At 48.0% G+C, this 25495-nt stretch overlaps 1 protein-coding gene across 2 annotated transcripts in view; it reads left to right on the top strand.

Moving 5' to 3' along the window:
* Window positions 1–25495, top strand: part of Ac76E (adenylate cyclase type 2 Ac76E) — a 944861-nt gene that overhangs the window by 725684 nt on the left and 193682 nt on the right. For both annotated transcript variants that reach the window (XM_075703570.1, XM_075703577.1), the window contains exon 7: window positions 4220–4347. In XM_075703570.1, the coding sequence (XP_075559685.1) occupies window positions 4220–4347 (128 nt within the window). The remainder of the gene's footprint in view (window positions 1–4219; window positions 4348–25495) is intronic.

Genomic DNA, 25495 nt, shown 5'->3' with positions numbered 1-25495 from the left:
AGCCTCTCTACCAGCGGACAGACCACGCACATCCTTTAGCCAGACGATAACCGCATATGATGAATCATTGCCAGCTTGGTTCACTCCGGTTGCGGGACCTTCGATTCCTCCATGGTGCCTCGCTCAGCCAAAAATCAACCTAACAATACCTGGCATCGCGAAAAAAGCTGATCTATCATCACCAGCCCTTAAACAGCTCACACTACTATTTTTGTACGAGAACTACCGTGACTCTACGCATATCTACACTGATGGATCTGTCCTGCCAAACAGCTCCGCGGCGGCAATCGTGATACCAGCGAAAGTTACAACAATCAAATTTAAGATGACTCACGCGAGAACATCGACGGCAGCAGAGCTCGCAGCGCTTTTTACTGCCCTTCATTACATTGGTGATGAACCGCCACACAAGTGAACCGTATTCTGCTATTCGAAGGCGGTACTGTAGTCTCTACTGACACATTTACGACGCGGACCGTACGAACCGCTAATATTTCACATTACAGAGACATTACACCGTATAAGTCATGCAGGCCATGAAATAATGTTCCAGTGGTTTCCTAGTCACTACGGTATTATCGGCAATGAACGGGCGGATCAAGCAGCCCGCTCAGCCCATACTGAGGAGCACCACGTCCCAATTCCACTTTCTAGAACTGACGCAGCACGGAAGCTCCGCCTGCTTTCTCGGCAGTGTACCATGTCGCAACGGAATGAGCCACATTTAAGAAATACGCGACTGTACTCCCTTGATCCCACATTAACTCTTCGAGCGCCATCACAGCTTCGCCGTGGAGACGCCACGCTTTTATATTGACTATGGTTTGGCGTTGCCTTTACCAAAGCTTATGCATTCCGCATAGGAATCACCGACACCGCAACCTGTGACCACTGCGGCCATGAAGAATCGTTTTACCATATTTTGTGCACCTGCCCGCAGTACAGTCCACAGAGGGAACGCCTTCGCCATGAACTTGACCAGCTGGACGACCAACCGCTATCGAAAAAAAGAATTCTACATCATCGAAAGGACCTAACGTCACAGAAGAAGGCCGTGCAAGCACTATCCGATCTACCGGCCTTTGTGAGCGTCTTTAACTGGAAAGCCTTTTGTGTGTGTGCGTCTTCGTGTGTGCGTGTTTTCTTTTTTTGAACGTTTTCCTCTCTGTCGTCTTTCTAATCCCTATATCCCATCCCCAGTGTAGGGTAGCAAACGGGAGACTGATATCTGGTCAACCTGCTTGCCTTTCCTCTTCATCTCTCTCTCTCTTCCTGATCTACCTTGTCAGGGACGGGCTTGGTTTCAGTGTCTACAGCGCAAAGAATGAGATTGTCAAGGAAAGCAAAACCCACGTAGCCGTGCATCCTGCACGTAAGTCTGCATTTAGCTCTCCTGGGTGCACCCACACAAACGAATGCATCTGTCCTACTATGCCTCGACCACCGAAGCAACCGATCCGAACGCAGTAGGTTACAACATCTACATCCCTGTCTTGACATAAACACTTCTACAATTAGACACTAGTGGGATCTGCAGCCGAACAAATAGATGTGTCGCAAGAAATGTTGATACACTCACCTAGAATGTAGAAACGGTACCGTATAAGGGCAAGAAATTGGCCGCAAATCCCGCTGGGTAGCAGTCGTGAAGGCTTGATATAGTGGCACAGATGGCGCTACGTTCAGGATGAACGCGCTTTCTTTATTAACCACGCTGTAGACTACGCCAAGTCACTCGCTGTAACCGCACGTGTAGCTTGACGATCAGACACAGCTCCCGCAGTCGCTTCGGCGTCAGCTGGTCCAGGGCGGTAACGACGAAGAAAATTGGCATGCCGTGAACTAGAATGGACAAACAGAACCGTATAAAGACAAGGAATTGGCCGCAAATCCCCTTAAACATTAACAGTGCGAAACAATAACAGAAACCTGAAAATGGTGTAGTTTTTTTTTTTTTTTTTCGCGCGGTTGTGGCCTACCTCTGGGATCGGCCCACGCAAGAGGCCGCGTTTCTACTAGAAAGCTCGCCTTCGTGCGTAGTGTTCGCCGCCAGCGTTTTCCGCTAAACATTGTGGTTACATAAGTTGCAATTGCCAGGAAGCGTGAGAAGCCGTCAGGGATCTTTGAATGATATCGCGTTCCACTCTTAAAGGCGAAGCTTAAGCATCCTCCAACTTTATTTCACTCAATGGCCCATTTGACGCTTTCGCATCAGAAGAATGACGGGCCCTATCAAACGCCTCAGTTAAGTATACTTGGAGCATTGCTAGTTGGCCGTGAGAGCTGTAACAGTGTTCCAATATTGTACAGGCGATGTGTATGTTTGTTTGTATTGAGCGGCCTTTCGGACCGCAAGTCTGGCGAGAACCAATGAGAATCAACATTGCAAATTGTAGTTTCTCTGAGAACAAACCCTCGACGTGTGCGCCCCGTGCCACTTACTCGTCTTCTTTTCTCGTAAAAGCTCGTCTTCTGAGGCGCCGTGTTACACTTCACTATCTCCGGGACCGGCCAGTGTCATCAGTACTTTCTGCATAGCACGCTGCGTGGCAATTGTGTGGCCTTGCGGGCGACTTCATGATCGCCCAAAACTCGTGCTTTAAGATTTATTCGCTAGAGTACAAACGTCATCGTCGTTTCACATAAGCCACATAACGTAGCCTTAGATACGTACGATTGCTTAACACGTAGTCGCTGATGGCATCACACTCGGGGTTTTGCTCGTTTACGCTCGTCCACTGTCTATGTAGAAACCGACAATTAGCATTTCGTAAACTCGCATTCAACGGTTGGCGTAGAAATCGTGCCGTCGCCGCCATACAATCGTCTTCAACGCGACCGTCGTCGTGCTGCTGTCGTCACATGTCACGTACGCTCGCAACCCAAACATACAGGAGTACGTTGGTCCACCGGCTATCGTTTTGTGGAACACCAAATAATGTTGTCTAGCCAGCTACCTGAAAATGCTTCGTACAACGTCGATTCCCACAGTGCATGGGATCTGCACAATTTTATCTTTTTTCTTCTTTCAGAGCTTCTTTAAATATTGTCTGTCTGCCGCTTCACATGGATACTCCTATCGCGCGTGTGGTTGACCGACCGACCTTTCCTTCCTCTCTTCTCCTACTACGTATGGCGAGCGTTACTTCCAAGACCAACCGTGATATTCGATTAGCTAATTATCAAGGTTCCACTAATACCCTCTTAGCTCAGCAAATTAATCAACTAGTAAGTGGTTTACAGAGCTGAAACTGAAACATCTATGCAGCGTGTTAGAAACATTACAACGGCTTTTGCACTAGGTTTCCCGCTCTTAAATCAGCATTTGGAGGTCTCAAGCTCAGCGTATCAAATATGATACGTTGGGATTTGGGGGTCAAGGCAAATATAGTAGGGGGCCACGTTGCAAGAGCCCATTTCAAACCAGGCAGTAGCGAGGGCGTGCCCATTTAGTCGAATTTCTGACACTGTCACCAGTTTCGAGATGGCCGTCCTCCGAATCTACTGATAGATACTTCGCATTCCATTTAGTTTTGTCTGCAGGACGCGAGGAAAGCATTTTAGGAAATTATTCTGCGGAGCGCCAACGCAATGCGCACAGCCGTTTCAGCGCGACGGTACTGCAACTGGTGCCAACCTCTCTATTTCAGTGTTAAATGGGCATCACTTGGTTACTGCCTCGTTTTAATTTCGCAATGGTTTAATGTGCCATAAGTAGGTACTATTTTAGTTAGAGAAAGATTCGTACTTGGCTATTTGAACATTGCGATTTGCCAAGCAAGTAATGTCCGTCTATTCAAGTAATCCGTTTGAATACGTGGAATTCTGATACCTGCCAGAGAATATTGTAAAAACATAGATACGGGTATGTTGAGGAGTTTAAAAAACAAACAAAAAGACAGTAAATATTCTTGGTTGGTGGTATCCAGCAGCCCACGGGAAAGGAAAGTATTAAACACTGTTTGAAAATTATAGCGTATATTTTCTTCGTAATTTAGTTAGTTACCTAGTTATTTATTTAGTTATTTGTTTGTTTGTTTGTTTCTTTGTATACACACATACGTGTGAGAATTTGCGCGAGAAATTTGCGAAAGCGTTCTTTCTGAGAACGTTAGGGCATCAATCATCAGTGGTAGGCGACTAGGTTCGCTTTTTGTAACTACTCGTGAAAATGGGACGCAACGCAGATCATAACAGTGCGAACTTTTTTTTTTTACAGGAGAACCACTGCATGCGAATCAAGATCCTGGGTGACTGCTACTACTGTGTGTCAGGTCTACCGGTCTCCAGGCCAAGCCACGCCTACAACTGCGTCAGGATGGGCCTACAAATGATCGAGGCCATACGGTAGGTGGTGATGTCTCTTCGACCTCCGTCCATACTGTAAAGATTGAAACTATTCAGTTCGCTGTCATATACAGCGTGACTTTCTCGTTCCTTCATTTTTTTTTTTTTTTTGCGATGGAAAGGCGCATGGTTTGTTACTCACCGTTAGCGGCAGTGCCGGTCAGCGAGCTCTCATAGAGTGCCGGAGCTTCTGGCGCATTGTAGGCTGTAAGAAGCAGGTGCACTGTGGCTTTGACAGGTGTTATTCAAAAGCCATGCAGCGTTCAAGACAGTACAAGAAAGCCAGCATACGGAAATTAATTAATGCAGACGAAAATCTCGAAGCTCAAGCGCGATGGTAGCCAATCACGCTAATGATTCCAACAAGGCAATTACGAAAGGCAAAAATAATGAAAAATGAAAAGAATCGTTAAAAATATGGCTTAGGTTTTCTATTAGTATTTTTTATAAAACAAATCGCCGGATTACTCGATCCTTATATAAATATCGTTTTTCTTTCCTATGTTCAGAAGTCTATCAAAATATAGTCCCTGCTTTGCCAGGTCAGCGTTGTGTTCCATCGCTCGTCCTTGCCTAATAGGCAAGTATATGCAAGAAGGTATAGGCAAGAATATCCTTGCCTATACCACCTATGTGCATGTATTGAGTGCGTCTCTCTCTCCGGACAACTTTAAGCCGACTGGACTTGAAACCTTTCTACGAATCGAAGATACTCGAACCGTGGCCACATCCCTCACTGGCACAGAAAAAGCGATTCGTGCACTACTATACAGTATTTGAAGTGCACCGGTTTGAGAGACCGTTTATAGTGTCCCTGTGGATCCTCCCACGCGCACTCACTGCTCACTTTCTATCTCGTTCTACTTCCCCATTTCCTTTACCCCCAGTACAGGGCAGCGAACCGGACGCTCGTCTGCTAAACCTCCCTGTTTTTCCTCTCCTCGCTTTCTCTCTTTCTTGAGTCATTACCCGCCAACTAGTTCAACGAAATGCATGAGTTGCTTACTACCTATGGAACACTGGCGCAGTTCTTTTTTTAACAGACTGCAACACTGAATTCCTGTGCCGTGAGGGAATGTTTCAGTTCATAGTGGTTCGCACGCCTCAGATGTTGCACAGAATGCAGTACACTTTTGGGCTGAAATTTCTTATTTAAGGTTTTAGGCGTCTAGGGACATCTGCTGAACTGCATGCGTGACGTAGGTGGTGCGGTGCTGTATACTTCGTCGTAGTTCGACTTTACTTTATCGGGCGCTTCATATTTCTACTGCTTCAATCTTCTTTCTATATTTCTATCCTCTCTGTCCTGAAGAGCTGGCAAGTGCTGTGCTTTTTCCGGTTGCTGGTTTCTAAACCTAGTCTGATTCAGAAATAAAAAAGTCCTAAATTCATTCTTTTTTTTCTCTGCCTGACCCATTTTTGTGGGTGGTATAGTACACTCTGAGAGAGAGAGAGAGAGAGAGAGAGAGAGAGAGAGAAATTTATTTACAGAAAGGCAGAGAGGTCGGCCTGAGCTATGTTTGAGGTGAATCCCCGTATTGCTGCAGACTATTTGTCAGCTGAGACGCCGTCTTCGTCGTCATCCCCCTCCCCCGCCCCCGTACACACACTTTTTATCGACCAGCATACGTCTGTCTCCAAACAGAATAATAATGATCGACACCTGTACGAGTGTTATTCATTATTATACCAATAACACCGGAGAACAAGTACAATCACAGGTGACTCATTCACCTTCAAAAAAAAATTCATAATAATGCAGCTTCTTTCCTTTAGTTTACTTATTTATTAAGATGGAAGGGTAGACTATAGAGCTACGATAAAGCGACCCCATCACACTTTAACCTGGAAGACAACAAAGCTGTCGCAATCTCCTAATGTCTTGGGATCTCTTTGGCATAGAGCTTATTCTGCAGAAAACCGGCCAGTGATAAAGACACCTCTTTTGGGGGGAACGGCACTTTACTGTCCCATAGGCCTTTCACTGTCCTCTCTAAGACTCGCTGAAGCCGCGTCCTCTTTTCCCGCATTGTTTGCTATGGAGAGAGGAGGGGCTGCGAACTTTTAGCCAGCGTTAACGCTTCCTTAGACAGCATGCGGAAGTGGCGGCGCGCGTTATTAAACGCAACGAGTGCCTCTTGGGCCGACCATTTCCCTAGCTCTCAGCCTGCTGCTTTAACATCATTACCCGCGTGAATTATTTATGAGGCGCCCCGAGCGTCATGTACAGTTTTGCTACTCACCCTATCGCTGGGCATAAACGTGTTTCTTCCCGCGCGGAGCGAGCGGCTATGGGTGCGCAAAAGTTGCCGATTCTGTTTTGCGTCCTGCTTCATTGTAAGCGCGCTTAGGCGCCCATCGCGGAAGCGCGCGACTTTCCAGGGCCACCGTATCTCTGTAGGCCCCACGAACGCAACTGCTCCTGTTTAGTAACAAAGGTGCCATAAACGCCGGATCCGTGCGCTATGCGCGCGCAGGAAACTAATGAAGTTATGTCCCACGCTCAGCAAGCATCGGTGGCCGCGCATGTCTTTTGCCAATTGTGAATTACAAGAGCTGTTTCGCACATCTTTGGATCAATGCATTGAGAGAAAAAAAGAAGGAGGCTAGTAAATGGAAAGAACCCTAACTATTGCGGACTTTCATTTAAGGATAATGGTTTCATTATGACCACCAATCATCCTTCAGGATCCTTTAGAGACGGTTGCCATAACAAAATGAAGTGCGCGGCAGCTCTGCGTTTACCAGCATTGATAAATAATATGAAAAAATTGTAGATTCAGTAGAGTGCGAACGGGAACTCTCGTGCGAAGAACGCGTAGATGCGCAGCATGATAAAGCGAGCTCTAGCAGCGATGCATTAAATAGCGTGTGGGTTTCTTGTGCGCTTTGTAGCGCATACTGCTGTTGAATTATCTCGACCTATTTCAAGGAACCGTTTGAAAACATTCACTACTTGTGAGTACGCGTTACCGGCTACTCGTAATGTCGAATAAGGCGACAAAACATGACGCTTGCAGGCGATACAAGCTGTTCTGATGAATCGAAGCCGGTATTTACTTGGATATATTACGCTATTCTTCGATATCTTACGCTATAGAAGGCGACGAAGTTGCTCTTTGCTAGAACGTATCCGTCTTGGCTAGCTATATTTCGTCCAACGTTCCACGATTTCCGGGCCGCTTTATGCCTCCTGCCTTGCAGCCATGGACTCGGAGACTCCCACAGGCCCGCAAGGCCGGAAGCCTGCCACTCCGAGCTCTTCAATGACACAGCGCACCTTGTCCACTAGCAGTGAAGATTCTACTGACGCTCCTGCTCTCGTGACCATGGACGCGGAGTCTGCCATCCCGCCAGGCCAGAGTTTCACTATGACAAGCTCCTCAAGGAATCGAGGCAATTTGTCGAGCTCTAGCGAATACACTGAGGTTAGTTCAGTCACAGGCGATGACTCATCGGATGGCAGCTTTGTGTCGGTGAGGAGCCGAAAGGCGAAAAGTAGACTCATCAAGACGTCATCACCTGGGAGTGCATCAACCCTGCAGGAAAAACCTGAGCGCTGGCCGCACACAATCCTCTTCAAACCTGTGGATTCTTCCACCAGCCTTTAAGGAATAAACAGGCAAGCTCTCTGCGTTTTCCTCGAGGGAATAGCGCCAAATGAAGTTAAGGAAGTCTGACTAAACACGCGGAAGAATATCCTGGCTGTCGACATGACCCGTAGAAATGCACTAGACAAGCTCCGGCAGATAACCTAATTGGAAGACACTAGAGTACGACCGGTTATACCAATAAAAGGAACCTGTACTGTCGGCGTAATGTACGACATTGACCTAGCAAATTACGAACGCAGACCTGCCCATTCTGATTAAACCGGCATATGAAGTTTTCATAACGGACGTATGCCACCTCGGAAACAGTCGCTCTGTGAACGTAATGTTGAAGGGCGACTCCATCCCTTTGCATATCAAAGTCGGCCACTTCCGACATGTCGTTCGGCCAGTCGTCCCCAAGCCGCTTCAATGCCACAAGTGTTTCAGGATCGGACATGTCAAAGGCACCTGTGCAAAATCTACAGTGGGCTCCCGGTGCGCGGAGTAGCACACTGCATACGTATGCCGCGCAAGAAATATTAGTTGCGGCAACTGTAATGGCTCTCACGAGGTCACGTCAAAAGACTGCCCAAAGATCGAAAACGAATTTGCTATTCTGAAACAAATCGCCTTCGAAACCAATGGTTAGACTATTCGACTACTATTCGAAACATTCGAAATAATATTCGAAACAAATGGATAGAGACAGCTCATCTTCAGACAGCTCAAGCTCTAGAGACAGCTCAAGCTTCTATAAAGATCCGGCGTCGACGTTGTCATCGACGGAAGCGTACAACGCAAGGTGCAGTTCATGCACAGATTGTGTCAACGAGATCGGCTTCAAGTTCAAACAGACCCGAGATCACAAGGAGGCCTCAAATGAAAAAGCCTTCCCCTGTAGGAGACTGGCCGCCCCTCCCAAGCGCCCAGCATTCCAAGGAGCCTACACGCTTGATGCCTCCATCGAAGCAAACGTCAGTTGATGATGTGTCAACACTAGAACGCCGAATCAGTCCGATGCTGCGGTCCATAACGGATGTCATCAGAGTAATGTTTATCACCATCGAAAGTCCATCCACTCGAAGGGGACTACGAGGGTTGGAGTCGCTGAGCCCAGTCCTAGCAACCCTCGAGTGAACCATGGCTGGCAATCACCAGTTATTTCGTAAGGAGGTAAGAGAAGCATAGATTATTCAGTGGCACGCGAGAGCTCTAATATCCCGCATTACTGATTTTTGGAAGTTTGTACACTTTAACCGATTTCCAGTCATCGTTATCTGCGAACCAAAATTATCACACCCAATCAGATAATCTGGCTGCGAGTTAATTACGTCCTCATGCAAGAACGAAGTAGCAAGGTCGTCTTCTTTATTCGCCGTGAACTTACTTACGTCGTCCAGCCTGTGCAACCTCATGACGGCAATCAGCAACCTCACCGTTAAAAATAGAAAGCTCACCTTTACACTCGTAGCTACGTACCTATCTCCATCAAGCCGGTTTGACATCGAATACTATAAGATATAATAAACGCATATCCGGTCTTTCGATTATTACTGGGGACTTGTATTACTGGATTTTACTGGATTTGTCGCCAATCATGGCCTCTTGCTGTTGAATGACGACAGGCCTACATTTCAACGGGACACAGTGCACAGCAGCTGCCTGGACGTAACCTTTGTATCGCACCGCTTTGCCACGCGCGTTAACTGGTTTTTGGACATTGAGACGCATGGGAGCGATCGCATCCCCACTTACCTTAAGATGAACGGCATTTCTAAGACTGATTCGCCTAGCACACTACTCAAAATAGATTGGATGGTGTTTAAAAACTTCCTAGAGGCCGCTTGTCAGAAAATTCTCCCCTCTGGACTGCGAGAAGCTAATGAAGAAGCGGCTCAGACCGCTATGCGCACGCTCATGTGCTCACCTAAGTACTCGCAGTTCAATCTGGAATTGGAGTGACTTCGCTTGATTCGTCGTCGCGCCGAACGGTGATACCGATGCACGAGGTCCATTCACGATCTAAGGATAGCCTGGTGCACTCAAAAAAGGATACACCGTAGTATAGATAAGCAGGAATCCGAGCGATGGAAAAATATTGTGAGTTTCTTGATACCCGTAAACCACTATCTCAAATATGGAGAACTGTGAGAGGCTTGCGTCCTCTTCCTTAACAACGCTTCCCATTCAAGGCCCTAGCGCTTTTCCAACGCCGACAAGACCTCGACGTAGTTGAAGATTCCTGTGGTATGATTGCAGGCCATTCAAGCGGGACAAGTTCCTTTACGTTTAACTACGTTCCGGGCACACGGGATTCAAGCATGCATCTGCCATTCACCGCTCAGAACCTCGACGCGGCCCTTGCCTTATGTGATCAGTCGTCATCACCTGGCCCAGATGGTATATCTTACCGTATACTGTGCCACCTCGGTGAACAGGCGCGAAGTGCACTGCTGCACATCTTCCATGAGTCGTGATAGGATGGAAACGATCCTCAAGAATGGAAGACCAGTCGCCTGGTACCGCTACTCAAACGTGGCAAGTCTCCTCTAGAGATTACTTCGTACCGCCCAGTCGTGCTCGCTAGTTGCATTGGGAAGGTGATGGAACGAATGATCCTCGCCAGACTTGAATGGTACCTGGAACACTACAAAGTTTACCCAGACGCGATACCTGGCTTTCGACGTCACCGATACTCCATTGACAACATCATCGATTTCTTAGGTACGTTCAACATCAATAGGCGTGTAAGCTATTATCTGTCGCCATGTTGCTCGACATCAAAGGAATATAGGACAATGTTCTGCATGAGGCTATATTAGAGGCTCTGGAGATGGTTGGGCTCGGTAGTCGACTCTATTGTTGGACACGCAGTTATTTATATGTGCGGTCTCTTTGTGAATACCGAAGATGCCCAACTTCTCAACATTATACACACCGTGGAGTATCACAGGGTGGTGTGTTGAGCCCAAAACTCTTCAAGCTTGTGCTCATTGGTCTCATAGAATGTCTGCCAAATCGGGTGAAGTTATTAATCTATGCCGATGATATTTGCGTCTGGGTATCTGGTGTGACGCGTCCTCAAGTGCGTGCAAGGTTGCAAAAATCTGCGACGTTGATATCGACCTACCTTAGGGAACAAGGCCCCAGGATTTCTCCAGAAAACTGTGCATTGTTGGCATTTAGCCGGAAGCCAATGACTTCGTACGCCATATCCATCGATGAACAAATGATCTCTTATGTAAGGATGCACAGGTTTCTAGGGGTAATCATCGACCGTGACCTCTGTTGGAGTCCCCATGTGAGCAACCTAAAAAAGCGCCTGAGAGCCATCTCTCATCTTTTCAAGTTTCTTGGAGAAAAAGTTTGGGGTACTTCACTACACGTGATGATGCAACTGTAAACGACTGACTCTTAATATTTCGGGTATCTGAAGTACATCTTGCTAGTGCCAACCAATATCTGCCGAACTAACATCCGTACATTCGGAAGTGTTCAGGCCCAGGCGCTTAGGGTTTATCTAGGGTTGCCACGATGTACAGGCGCTCTCAGAATAATTCGGAACGCAACACATGCGGCCGTTCGCCGACGGAGCGCGCCCGTGGAAAAAGTAGTACCATGGTCTGCGCGTGCGCGGTCTCCCTAGCGAGCAGGGTTGGCTCCCTAGTGCATCTAGTTTGGGTTGCGTTGCTCCAAAACGGTAGCCCTAGGTGCCCCTTAACGTTTTGTCAAGGGGGCTGGGCCGATGGTGTCCGTGACAAGCTGTGTCTGCGCATGCACTCGCGTTGGAGCATAAGCGCTCGTGTCTGCATGGTCGGGAGCTTGGGCGCCTTTGTTTTTCATTTTTCATGTGGGCCGTATTTATCATTTGCTCAAAATATTTATGGTAGGTGACCGTGACTAGCGCTGGCAAAGGGCGGCGTTTGCGTCTGATGCAACCGTGATGATATCGGCGGCTCGATTGATAAAGAGATACGAACATATTTAAACAATGACAGTTACGCGAATTCCGCCATATTACAATCGAGGCAACATGCCGAAAAAAGTGCCGATGAATGTACGGAGAAATATAATTAAGCTCAGTTCACAAGATATACCTCAACGTGAGATATGCCACCTCACAGGAAAGTCTATAAGTGCGGTCAACCGAATAATCCAAGCATACAGGGATGAAGATGGCCGACTCAAAGATGCAGCACGATCGGGACGACACCGATGCATGTTGCAAGAGTCGGACCTTCTGATTGTTGCTGCAGCCGTTGCCGATCCTTTTTAGAGCGCCCGCCAGATCAAGAAAGCCCTCAACCTGCAAGCCAGTGAGGAAACAATTAGAAGGCGCATGCGAGAGGCTGGTCTTCGTGGATTTGTCGCGGCACAAAAGCCACACATTACGGAGTACCAAAAACGCCGGCGCCTTGAGTTTGGCAGGGCATATGAGCGCTGGACGACTGTGAAGAATGGAAGGAAGCCATATTCTCAGATGAATCGACATTTTCATCTAGATGGGATTAAGAGCGTCGGGTATGGAGACCATACAACTGCAGGTATTTTCCTTTTCATTCTGATCTTTTAAGCACAAGTTCTTCGGACGCGCAAGAGGTCTTTCATCTGAAAAGACCATTATCCATTGCCCCCTTTTCGTGTAGATATGAACCTGAGTATGTTTCCGAGATCTACAACAGCGGCCACTCTGCCCTCAACGTTTGGGGAGCAATTAGCAAAGAGGGCCTCGGTCCGATAATCCGGATGTCCCCATTGTTCACAGCTGAAGTTTACAGCGAAATTCAGGACTTCCACCTATTGCCATACGCTCTCGACGGGCCATTTAAAGATGGCTGCTACTTGTTCCAACAAGACCTGAGCCGGTGCACATGGCCAGAGCTGTGGAAAAACTTCTTAAAAATGTGGTGTTCGCGTTCTTTACTTGCCTCCGAAAGGTGCAGACTTCACTGTTATGGAGAACGTGTGGGGCACGATGAAGGAAAGTTTATCCAAGCTGAATCTTGGAGGGGCAAGTGCCGACGAGCTCTGGCTCGCCATAACGCGCGAGTGGAAGGGCTTTGGTGACAGGAGGGACTTCGTAGATGCGCTCTGCGAGTTAATTCCACGCTGCCTACAAGCTGCGCTTCGCGTGGACATCGCGAGATGTTGATAGCAGAACATGCCAACCGCTTTAGACGAAACAAAGTTACGTTTCGATTCTTTTTGTTTTCTGTGGAAAAAATGAACCCAGTATTCTTCCTGTTATTTATATTTACTATGTTGTCCTTACTATATTTTTTTTCATTCAGCTCACACAGCCTACCCTTGATTATCATTGTATATCCCCTCTGAGCAAAAGAAAATGAGTATGAAAATGAATATCTACACCAACAAACGCCGACACGCGATCAATACGTAAGAATACTCGCTTCCAATGATGCAGTTTCCGTGATTGATTGGCGCACAATATATGCGAACCACGTAACGTGGTGCGCCAATAAATGACTGGAGTTGTGAAGAGTTCATTAAAGTGCCCTTCGAATGGATGGATGGATGGATAAAACTTTACTGGATCTATTTAAATGTGGTTGGGCCCCTAGACATCCGGGAGCCCCCTGGCGGACATCTCTAGGCAAGCACGGTCCACCAGCCAGAGCTGGTCATGCGAGCAAGTGGCCCGAAGAGCGGCCTCCCACGAGGAAAAGGAATGAGGTGGCCTCCTGTGCGTGAAACTGGCCTTGAGGAACGTGCCGCGTTATTTCATTTTGTAAACTCTTTTATTGCCACTATCGCAGACACACCCTTTAAGAGGGGTCATGTAAAAGTGGAAATTGTCCTCGTTTTACGAAGCCATTAGTACCACGGAGTGGGAGATAATTTAATAAGAACTAATACTTCGCAGGACAGGCTAACACGGTTCAAAAAATAGGGCAGCGAGGTCGTTGTAGCCAAGCCGCCTCACTAGCACGTAATCACGCAAAGCATTGCTATTATCTCCCACACGGGATGCAGACCATGGCGAGAATACACTGCATGGCGTCCACAAGCCTTTATTTATAGATTATGGTGCATGCTGCGCTACAGACATGCATTCGCCCAGCCCCCCCAGCACAATGCTAAAGGGCACCTAGCGCTACCTTTTTGGAGCAAAACAACGCCAATCTAGAAACACTAGGGAGCGAAACTTGCTCGCTAGGGAGACTGCGCATGCGCAGACCTTGCCTGTATTTATCCGCCGGCGCGCTCCGCCGACGAGCAGCTGCGTGTCCGGCGTTCCGAATTATTCTGGGGGCACCTGTACAACAACATCAGAAACAATTGCAATTGCGCATGACTACCCAACCAAGATTTACATTGTTATGAAAGCGCTCAGACCACAATTCAGGCACCTTGCTGGCGCCCCTTTGCACTATCTAGCCTCACTGCCAGAAGACTGACATCGATACTGCGCTATCGTGTGCCCCTACCTTCCATCACATTACACAGCTGCAGCGAGAGCTTTGTTTCCTCCTTGGTGCTTAGCTCAGCCACAAGTTCAGCTGACAGTACCATGAATTGTAACGTAGGCGCAACTCTCATCACCAGCTCTCAAGCAAGTTTCGCTGCTCTTGCTGCAATAAAAATGCAACAATCATACCCATCTATACACTGATGGTTCAACCACCGCGAATGGTTCCGCAGGATCAGTGATTTTTACTGCGATAGTCACCACCTTGAAGTTCAAGACATCGCATTTGACGACATCGACAGCCGCGGAGCTTGCTGCTCTTCGCAGTGCACTTCGCATAATTCGAGAGGAGCCTCCTCAAAAATGCAGTGTCTTCAATGACTCCAAGGCTGCTTTAGATTGCTTGCTTTCTACCATATTCCGTGGACCCTACGAACAACAAGTTCTAGAAATACCAGAGCTCCTTCACCGCCTCGTCGAGCAAGGACGTGACGTCATACATCAGTGGCTCCCTAGCCACTGTGGCTTAATGGACAAGAAACATGGCGATGAAGCAGCTCGATCTGCTCATGAAGACGGTGTGCAGGAATCAATCGCGCTGTCAAGAACAGCAAGGGGAACTGTCGTTCGCGGCTCAATCTCGCGCGCGAACGGCAAAGGAAGGTGGTGAGGCAGCGCGGGAGGGGGAAGCAATGCGTGTTTTGCGCGGCGGGGCGCAGTCGCGCACGCCGTAACTTGGAAGCGATCTGTCTCATACCTTTGTGCATGTTGTTTTCTCGCCGCTGTTTGCGTTGAAGCGATACAAAGCGCGAAGGTCACTTCGCTTGCTGCTGCTGCTGCGCTTGCTCACACCAGCGCTTTGACAACGTGTCCGCGCTCTTCGAGTGTGATGTGTTCATGTTTGCCTATGCGCGCTGACGTGCGCGAGTTGTCAGCCGCCGGGTGCGGCTGATTGCTCGGCGCGCCCAAGACCAATCGCGTGAGGCGAAACTGAACACAAATTGAACGCGCGTTTCGAACTACCACCTCCGATGGCACCCTATGCCTGTTAATTCAGATCGTAAGCGAATGTTTCCAAGTTTATGCAGTCGATACAACAACTATATTTCGTGTAACTGTCTACTAATTTGTTATCGCAATCGATGGTTCGCCTTTCGGGCGAAACTGCGACTTGTTTTTATTGTGATTATTCACCTTTATACTATTCATTAGGACATGTGTACGCGTGATCGCGAGGGCTGGACAGAAATGCTTAAAAATTGCATTATGAGACAGGTACAGAATATTGGGGCGAAATGTCTTTGAGAAACGCAGGAGATAAGGGCTGGTATTGACAAAGAGCTCTTATGCTGTAATTATTCGTAAGGGGAAATGTAATCCATTCCTGATGCTAGACATGTTATTAGCAAAGGCTGCCGCCTAACGGTTAAGAACGCTTAGAAACGAAAAGATTTGTGTAATTTGGTGCCAGTTGTGTGGGGCGATACGATACTTGTGATTTTCAAGTTTAGGTACTTTGCTACATTCGTATATTCATCTTTATTGCTCCACTGCAGGGGCCGCTGCAAGTTTCGAAAAGAGTTGGGCGACAAATACATAACTACTGCAAAGAGACTTCGTTCCTTCCCAATTGCGTTGATAGTAGCCATGGAAACGACATGGTAAAATGTAATTTCGGCTGCGGGCACTCGATGTTCTCACTACTGCACCGCGATAGTTCCGTCGTAGCGCCGGATTCTAAAGCTCGTAAGAGAAACGAGTTTTCTGCGGCGGATTTGAAAGTTATCGCTGCTGAAGTAAGGCCTAAACGTGCGGAAACGCGCAGACTAAATGTCGAGCGTTGGAAGCTCACGAAGAACGTCAGGCTCCCTTAAACAATGTGGCCGCAGCTCAACGTTTGTCGTTCACTTGGGGTTCTTTGAAATTTCACACTCGCTCATTGTGCTAGTGAAGTTCGCGATTTCATTGTGCAACAAGATTCCACGTTCTAATCCTACAAGCACATTTCGCGTGCTCGTTCTGCAATCGGATTTCAAGATTTTGTTATTCAGCCAGATTCTGCGTTTTCCTTGTGCGACCGTATTTCTCGGCCTGGATTACAGCTCGTTCGCGTTTGATGCGGAGTGAGCGGTGCGGCTTTTCTCAATTAACACGTGAGATTTTTTCACTCTAACCTAAAGTACTGGGATGCTACTTCGCAATAGTATATCGGGTTGGCGACACTTGCATCAGATCAGTGTGGTTATGCTGGGTCATTGGCGATGCTTACATGCTGCCTTTATAATATATGAGAGGCACTGCTCTGCTTGCGAACCCTATAGCGGGGTGACGTCTAATTTGCAACGTGTTAAGCTAGGAAACAATGGTGTTTTCCGAGTGTGTTGATATTGATTTTTTTTTTATAAACTTTGCCCGGTTTTGAATTTCTCAACCCGGCGTCAAACCCTTTTTTCATATGGGTTTCGAATACTGTTTTCGGGCGCTTTTCATAGATATAATGCATGCTGGGGTGGGAACATTGGTTTGCTGGGAGACATACAAGCACATTAGGCATTATTCTTTCATAATAGTGCCCCTTCTGCAACATACCCAAGAATGCTGGACATTGCCCCTTCACCATTCCGTGCAACTTCATGGCAATGCATGATCGTAACTGAATTGGCAAAATTTTTAGAAAATGATATTTACGTACGCCCGAGTACGTATCAACAAGCTTCAATTAATTGCGCCGACAGGGTAGTACCTTCTATCAAGATATGTATTTGTGGCACTTGCTCGGAACATTGGTGATGATTTAAAGTTGTGTTTTGGTAAGGGATGGACGGTAGAGCCACACGACAGGAGCAGAACGCTTTGAACGCTCCCGGCAGAGGACACATTGACTTGAAGAAGGATAAATATGAGGTGGTGCGGGGAATCTGGAAAGGAGTCATGGTGTTAGCGCTGACGTCGTTCACACAGGCCACTTTGTGCCTAAAATGAAAATATTGTCGGGGTTGGAAGTTAATCAAAGATCGGTGGGCCGGTTGGCTTTGGGAACCCACGACAAAACAAATGAGTCCGTGCAAGAGGACATCAGTTGGGTTTGAGGTCGGAGAATCACAGAGAAAATTTAGTTTTGAAGGAAGACTCAGGAACATGGATCAAACTAAATGGGCGGTGGCTAAAGTGTATAAGTATCTGTACCTAAAAAGCGTGGACACAGAATGGAGGAAGAGGTCAAGAAAGTTGGCAAGCAAGTGCAGGGTAAATGACTGTGTAGATGGACAACCAGGAGTAATCAGAAAGAAAGTGAGAGAAACAGAGACAGCGAATTCGATGCAAAAAATGGAAACTAAAAAGATCATGCAGATTTACAAGAATGAGAAAAAAAAGAAATTAGGAGGGAAAATAATTATAGATTAGACCCCAGTCGGGTTCGAGCGATATCAGAAGTAAACAAGTGCGCGGCTCAATATGTCATTGATGTTTCCTGATTTAATGACTGCGAGGGAGCGCATTCGTGACCTGTGGCGCCTTATAAGTGGGACATTATGCACTCAACCGTGAGCTGCTTCCTGAACGGGAAGTGCGATGCCATGCAAAATGATTTTATCGTCGGCAAGCGGCGGCCAACTAGCGACCAAAACAGCACCAGTGGCGATGTCTCCTTGCAACTGATCACCGGATCGGCAGCAATTTTGGATTAATGGTGGCGCCCCCAATAGTCGGAGAAAGTTGCGAATGAACGAGCGGCAAAGTGAGGCTTCGGTCGGGACACATGCACAACGTCCGTGGGGACATGCGAGTCCAGCGGAGCGATCTCGTAGTTGACATCGTCAAGCTGACGCAATATCGTGTAGGGCCCTGTGTAGCGCGGCAGCAGCTTTTCAGACAAGCTGACGCGGCGACATGGTGTCCATAGGAGGACAACGGAGCCAGGAGGAAACCGAACGTCCCGATCTCGGCTTTCGTACCGGATCATCTGCGGGGCCTGGAACTCAGTGAGCCGGGAGCCGGGAGCCAGCAGTCTGGCGTGCCGTGCGAGCCCGGGCGAAGACGTCTTGAGCGTATTCAATAGGAGTGTTAGTTGAGGAAGGGAGCAGTGTGTCAAAGGACAAAGAAGAGTGGTGGCCAAACTGAAGGTAAAGGGTGAAAAGCCAGTGGTCTCGTGACGGGACGAATTATATCGAAGGTCACAAAGGGTAAGATGCTGTCCCAATCACTGTGGTTATTGGGAACGTATATAGACAGCATTTCTGTCAACTTGCGATTGAGCTGCTCCGTCAGTCCATTTGTCTCCGGGTGGTAGGCGGGGGAAAGCTTTGTAGAACAGGAGCTAAGTAGGTCTTCAACTACTCGGGACAAGAAGGTGCGGCCGCGATCAGTCAGGAGCTGCCGGGGTACGCCGTGATGGAGGATGACGTCATGTAAAAGAAAATCTGCTACCTCAGTTTCACAGCATGTGCGTAAAGCTCGGCTGATCGCGTACCGGGTCGCGTTATCAGTCGCGACAACGACCCACTTATTGCCAGATTTCGACGTTGGAAAAGGGCCGAGAAGATCGAGACCGACGCGAAAGAATAGTTCTGAGGGCACATAGATGGGATGAAGGTATGCAGCGGGCAGTACAGCAGGTTTATTACGGCGCTGACAGAGCACACAGGCTGCAACGTTGCGATGCACATAGCGGTACAGGCCTGGCCAGTAGAAGCGGCGCCGTACGCGGTCGTAAGTACGTGAATCGCCGAGGTGGCCTGCAGTAGGGGCGTCATGAAACTGCTCAAAAACGGATGTCCGGAGAGGGCGTGGCACAACGAGTATAAATTCTGGTCCTTCAGGGCGTAAGCTGCGACGGTAGAGAACGTCGTCGCGGGGCACGAACATGCGCAGCGTGGGCTCCGAATGTCCAGAATTGAGACGATCGATGAGAACGCGTAAGCAGTCAACACACCGTTGTTCAATGCGGATGTCCTGCAGATCAAAAATGGCCAAGACGCAATAATCGGTGTCATGCGCCTCGTACGTATTCAGAGCGGTCGATAGGATGACGGGAGAGGCAGGCGGCGACCTTGTGCAAACGGCCTGACTTGTATAAAACAGCAAATGAATATTCTGGTAATGCACAACGATGCATAAAAACGATGGCTGTCGAGACCGATTCCACCTCTAGACGTCAAATCTTCTGACTGGCGCCACTCTTGGTTGCGCTGTAACAATATAATTTGCTAAAAATTCTGCCTATTCAGTTACGCTTCTGCATTGCCGTGTAGTTCCACGGAGTGGCGATGGGGCAATGTCCGGAATTTCGAGACATTCAAATGCTTCTTCTACTAAATCTATTTCATTTTTTCAGCCATGGCTGCTGTTGTATGCATTTACCTCTATTCACTAGAAGCCGGTGCGGCATCGTGCCCTATGTAGCTCAGAAGCTTGTGTCATGTGTCCGCTTCGCTGTGCGCGTCGTCTTGTTCACCCGTCTTGCGCTGTACTTCTGAATGACACTCTGAACGACGTAGCTATAGCTCTTTCGTTTCTTGAACTTTCCTCGGGCGTAGCAATCGCCAGCAAGTCTTGGATAGATCCGCCTGCAGGGGACCCCCAACATCCTCCTCCTAATAACAGCATCCAATCAAGGAAGGTCTACACTCATTTTTAGACTGTCTTATGATTTAATACCCGGTATTCTCCCAGAAGTAAGCCGCCCGAGCTTCTGAGAAGCATTAGGGGTTTCAGAGTGACGGTGGCAATCATCTTCCTGCCCGATAAAATGTTTCAAGGACATCGAACTGCGCACGGAGCGGCAGGGGATCAACTAGGTAACAACTTTAATCCAGCATGATTGAGGAGCCGAATTTAAGGTCTTCGGACATAAATATGGGTTTATCGATAAGCTGAAATCCCACTTTGTTAAGATAGATTTCGTAGCGCATATTTGGAGGCGCCTTCTGCAACTGACATCGTTGAGTGGGACAAACTTAAATGAGGTAGAATAGACTGCTGCGTGTAAAGAGAGGGAACAATAACCAAGTGGGCGAGCTTGATATCTCGATATATGTTATCATAAATGATGCCCTGTACGGGGCTACTGCGCGTTGGGTTGGTGGTGTGAGGCTGCTGGAAACGGGGGTGAATGCGCGACGTTGGTGGCGTCGATTCTTGATTGGGCTTGGTCCGCTTTTTGTGGTACGGCAAGCCCAAGCGCCGTTGTGAACTCCGTTAACGCGGCCATATTAGGTGGTGTTGGGTCAGCCAGCCACTCCTCAAGTGTGCAGTCTTTTTGGTAGCGTCCTAAGTATAGATTAAAGTGCGTGTTGACTACCCGGGCAGTCCCAGAGTGTATGGGCTGTATTGGGGTATCCCCTGCACTGGGTGCACTTGGGGGAGCCGTCTTTTCCAGCTATGTAGTGCAGAATGTTTTGTGTGGGTAGGCACTGCGTTTGGTCTTTGCGCCAACTGGCAGTGGCCTCGCCTGTTGTGAAGTGAGGTTGAGCTGGGAGAGTAGTTTCTTGGTCATGCCATTCCTGTATTTTTAGGCGTCGCATATTTGCAGCTGTTTGTTTTAATTCTTTAGAAGTGAGTGTGTCAGTCCACTGAAGAGGAGGTCCCGGAATATTTGCGCGGTATAGAGCGTGGGCCTTTTCGTTTCCCTCGATGTTACAGTGGCTAGATACCCATTGAATAGTGATATGCTGTACCGGGTTATTCGTCGTATATCGATGTAGCGTTTCGTGGATCGAGTTGGGCAGGTTTTCCCTGGGGAACGCTAGTCAGCCTGCTTGACTGTCTGTGCGAATGAGGATGCTGTGGTGTGTGAGTGTTGTGGTGCTGTGATTGCTTCAGCTATCGTCACTATTTCAGCTCTTGCTTGGGTTGGCAGACCTTTGTGCACGCCTTGGGTATGCGCATTGGTTGCGGCATTGTATGTCGCCGTGCAGTGTGCTGCGGGATTCGTACCCGGGGTTGCGTCTGTGTGATACACAGTTGTGTCCGGGGGCTCGTGTTGGGTGTGTTTCACGTGCGCTTGTCTTCTTCGTTGGTCTGTTTGCGGGTTACGAGGGATTGACAGCATGTGGATGTTGTGAAGCGCTTGCCACGGTAGCGTTGGGAGCGTTATTGGAAGCGTGTTGTCTTGCGTAAGAACATAGCCTCAACTACAGAATGATATGCATGTGTGTCTGTGTCCGTGTTTATCCTTGCGCTGTAAGCATCTTTAGTTTGCCGAACAGCTTCCGCATGCGCCAGGCCAAGCGAAGCTCCTGTATCTTGTTATGTAGTGTGTCGTAAGGCTATGGGATTCGGAAAACCTGCCATGTTTCTTCACAAACGACTTGGCCACTGACCCTATCGAAAAATCCCTATACCCCATATGCCCTGTATCCATAATTCTATATGATCATGAAGGATCCTGTACGAAAACCTGTATGTTCGCATATAAAGCTATGTGACCATACAGAGCTGATTATGGCATGGGGCATATGGGTCATTTTCTATGAGGGAAGTTCGCGGTGCTCATAGTGGAGTTACCTGGAGCATGCCCCGAACGACTGGCCTCGCAAGGCATCTGTGTTGTTGTATCAGGCCACACCACGAGAGTCGAGGGAAAGGGCAGCAACGTCGTTGTTATACTAAGACACGGCTGGACTGCTTTTTCCAGCGATTCTCCCGAGAGTGAGAATCTCTCTGGGCACTTTAGACTGCTTGTGCATCAGACTAGCGAAGAATGCTCACTTTACTGCGTGTATGAAGTGCCGCAGCTTGTTTCTCGGCATAAAATGATTCCTGCGACTGAAAAAGCGGCACACAGTACTCCACATACATTGACACATATTTTCGTTCGGTCCAGTCGCTGTATTCTAGCCTGAGTTGCAGATTCGCCTCTCTTTCTCGACCAGGCTTGCATAGACAATAATAAACCGCCGTCTAAATTCATCCCACGACATCAAAACTGCCTAATGATTCTCAAACCATGTCGGCGCCTAGTCCTCGCGGCTGAAGTGGACGTTTTGCGCTCCAGGGTCCAGCTGCTGAAGCTCGCGACACGCTCGAAGTGATCCACGCCGTCTTCGGAATCCTCACATGCGTCCCACTGGAAGTATGATGTAGTGCAGGCTGTTTGAAGATGAATGTGGCCGGCCTGGTCGTGGGAGCAGGAGCTGATGTGCTCATCCTCCTCCCATGCTCAGGTAGAGACCCGTTGCTAGCTCACACTAAAACGTTTGACGTCCAAATATTGAGTTCACAATCGTTTCTAGAAGTTCACAGCACGGAAAGGGCTGCTAGCTTCGGAGGTTTCTCAACATGAACGACCTTTAAACTACGCTTTCTGTTAAGGCAATCTAAAAAAATACGCGTAAAGTACAGCTTGCGCATCCGAGTTCGCGACAAATGCAGGGAACATTATGTATTCGCTAACATATCTTATTTGCGTTGCCACTTGGTTCAGCCGCAGCATTATTGCCGCCTGATTACGCTCGTGTCACTGCAGAGCTTTTTGATTGCGGCAATATATCAGAAAATTATGTGCTCGTACTCGTCTGTGCTCATTATTGTGTTCACTTTAACCTGATGAGCCTCACTGAAACAGGAAGCCACTGCTTGTAATACTTTGTCGGAAACAGTACTCGCTGCGCAGCAAGAGGCGCCAACCAACCGCGCGAGCTGTGTAGCAGCCAGCCATGCGGTATTTTTTTTACTGTGCAAGGAAAAAAACGCTAGATAACATAACCCATGATAACGCCGACTTATTCAGTGGGCGAATACACTGAAGCGTTCTCATATGAAAGTCCTGTCGCACTTGCACCTTGCTGTATTCCAGGCGTAGATATTGTTGCTGCTCGAGGTGACATTTGGGCCAGGAATCCACGAAGCCCATTGATGATTACGTCCGGTAATAGGAATGAAGGAAAAAGAATTTTCATTGTTTACACTGGCTCCAGACATGGACGCCCACTCTATCGGGAGCATATTGACTGTCTGATCTCACATCAGGACACGTCAGGCATACTTCTCTCACTGCACCAAAGATTTCCGATTTTCATCCCATCGCCCACGATGGGATGAAAATCGATTACTGTATCCCAGCCGATCAGAATCGTCGAAACGGTCGCAATATCCCTCCCATGATGCCGCACGTTCCGCCTCCGATGTTGCGCCTTTGCCCCCGCATATGGCGCAAGCGCGTAGAAATCTGGGACTCCGAAGTCGACGCTGTTCTCGCAGTAGCCTTCGACCTTGGCCCCTTGCATCAATTATGGTTCAGCTTGTCAGAATCAGGTTCAGGTAGAGCGATCTTCGAGGGAGTTTTCACCTCGGAGTGAGCTCCTTTGTTTGCGCGTAACAGTCTATTTGGGGCCCCGTGTCGTCAGTGCGCTCGCTGATCAAAGGACGGCCTCTTGGGAAACCTCTAAAGAATAGTCATCGCCGTAGTGAAAAGTAACAATATATACGCAGTGAACGCAAATCCACTATATTGTGCCGTCTTTGCTCACGTATACTACAGCGCTTGAGGAAGGGGTTCGGTCTGAAAGTGGCATTATGCTGCTAGTAAATCCACCAGAAAATTTTAGCAGTGAGGAAAAAATCGCTATCTTTAATAATGGCGGAAGATTACGTGAGCGTGTGGTCCTGCGCACCTGAATACGTATTGTCGTTCAATAAACATCATACATCAGAAACTCGCCTAGGATCAAACTTCATTATTGTATAAAAGAGTTTAAATCTAGATTCATGCCGTGACTCGTCAAACCCGCTCAGTGACGACAGCTACGTATATATATCTAGCCCACATATAAACACGACGCATTGTCGCTTTCTGCGTATCGTCGCCGTCCGTTTGTCCAGGAAACCCTTCCTCACTGAAAAAGGCATAAGCAAACTTCCGAGGTTATCGCTTTCTTCGATGTGGAGGACCTTTCCGGAATGAAATCCAAAAACTTCCATGTTATAGCGAAAAGACGATGGGTCCGTTCGGTGTCTACTGTAAAATGTATTCGACCGTACACTGCAATACGATTATTTCAACGCACACCTAAATTGTCCCTAACCATGCAGGCGCCGTGCAAAGTATTTCTTGCACAGCGTCAGCTGTTAAGCAACGTACAGGAAACATTCTACCGCAAGGATTTTTCGAAAGGGCTTGATTATAGCGAACCAAGATACAGCCTGATGGAACGTCGAGATACGATGGTGTAAGGAAGCGACCGTCATTGCTTCGACCGACGAGCGCGAGTCATATAGGGTGCCCGTCTTTTCCCGCATTGGAGCCGAGAGCCGACGTCGCGTTAACGTAACGAGCCCCGCTTCCTGTTTCGCCGCAGAAGCGCTGTTTATCAAGTCCTCGGAAGACTTCCGTTTCACAGAAACTGTACGTCATCACCCGACCTGACTCAACGCAGGGCAGCGCACATATGTCGAGTCGAAGTATACGCACATAGCCACCTGTACTACTCGTGCAGGTGTGCCGGCTGCCGACTGTTCCCTACGAAATTACGCAACGAAATTGCAAACGCTACCAAAATATTCTAACCACAACAAGTGCACGGCTTCCAGAGTATCATTCCTTTAGGTAACCGAATTAATTTCTTTGGCTCTTTCTGCCATTGTAAAGTGAATAGCTGTCTTCAGGACGGCGAGCAAGAACGAGAACAAGGTAAAAGCGGAAGCCAACGTTTCGACACGTGCACCTGTCTTAAAACAAAAGCGAGAGCCAACGTTTCGACAAGTGGGCTTGTCTTTAGACAAGTCCATTTGTCGAAGCGTCGGCTCCCGCTTTTACCTTGTTCTCGTTTTTGCTCGTCTTCTTGTATTTCCATCTTCTGCCTTCCCCGTGTTTTAGCTGCCTTCAGGTCTTTCACATGTTTTCGTGCTCGAACGGGCGATTTTGTCGCCAAACTCTGACTATACTCGTGAAAAACTTTCTGTGGCTATGAAGGGAAAGCTACGCAGGCAAAGCACACAGAAGCGAGAGCGCTCCTGAAAAGAGTCCAGCATTTTCATCCACATTAGTTTACCCTGGGAAAGAGAAAGCATAAACACCTTATTAGCAGTAGTTAAATAGTACAAAACGCACCATTGAATGTAAAAGTTTACTTATTTTGAGGCTTTTCCCTTCTGCTTCTAGGCAAACGCGAAACCGTCGCACGTG

Source organism: Dermacentor variabilis, chromosome 1 (assembly GCF_050947875.1).
Source record: "Dermacentor variabilis isolate Ectoservices chromosome 1, ASM5094787v1, whole genome shotgun sequence".
NCBI classification, from domain to species: Eukaryota; Metazoa; Arthropoda; class Arachnida; order Ixodida; family Ixodidae; genus Dermacentor; species Dermacentor variabilis.
This window is presented reverse-complemented; position numbering and strand designations above follow the sequence as displayed.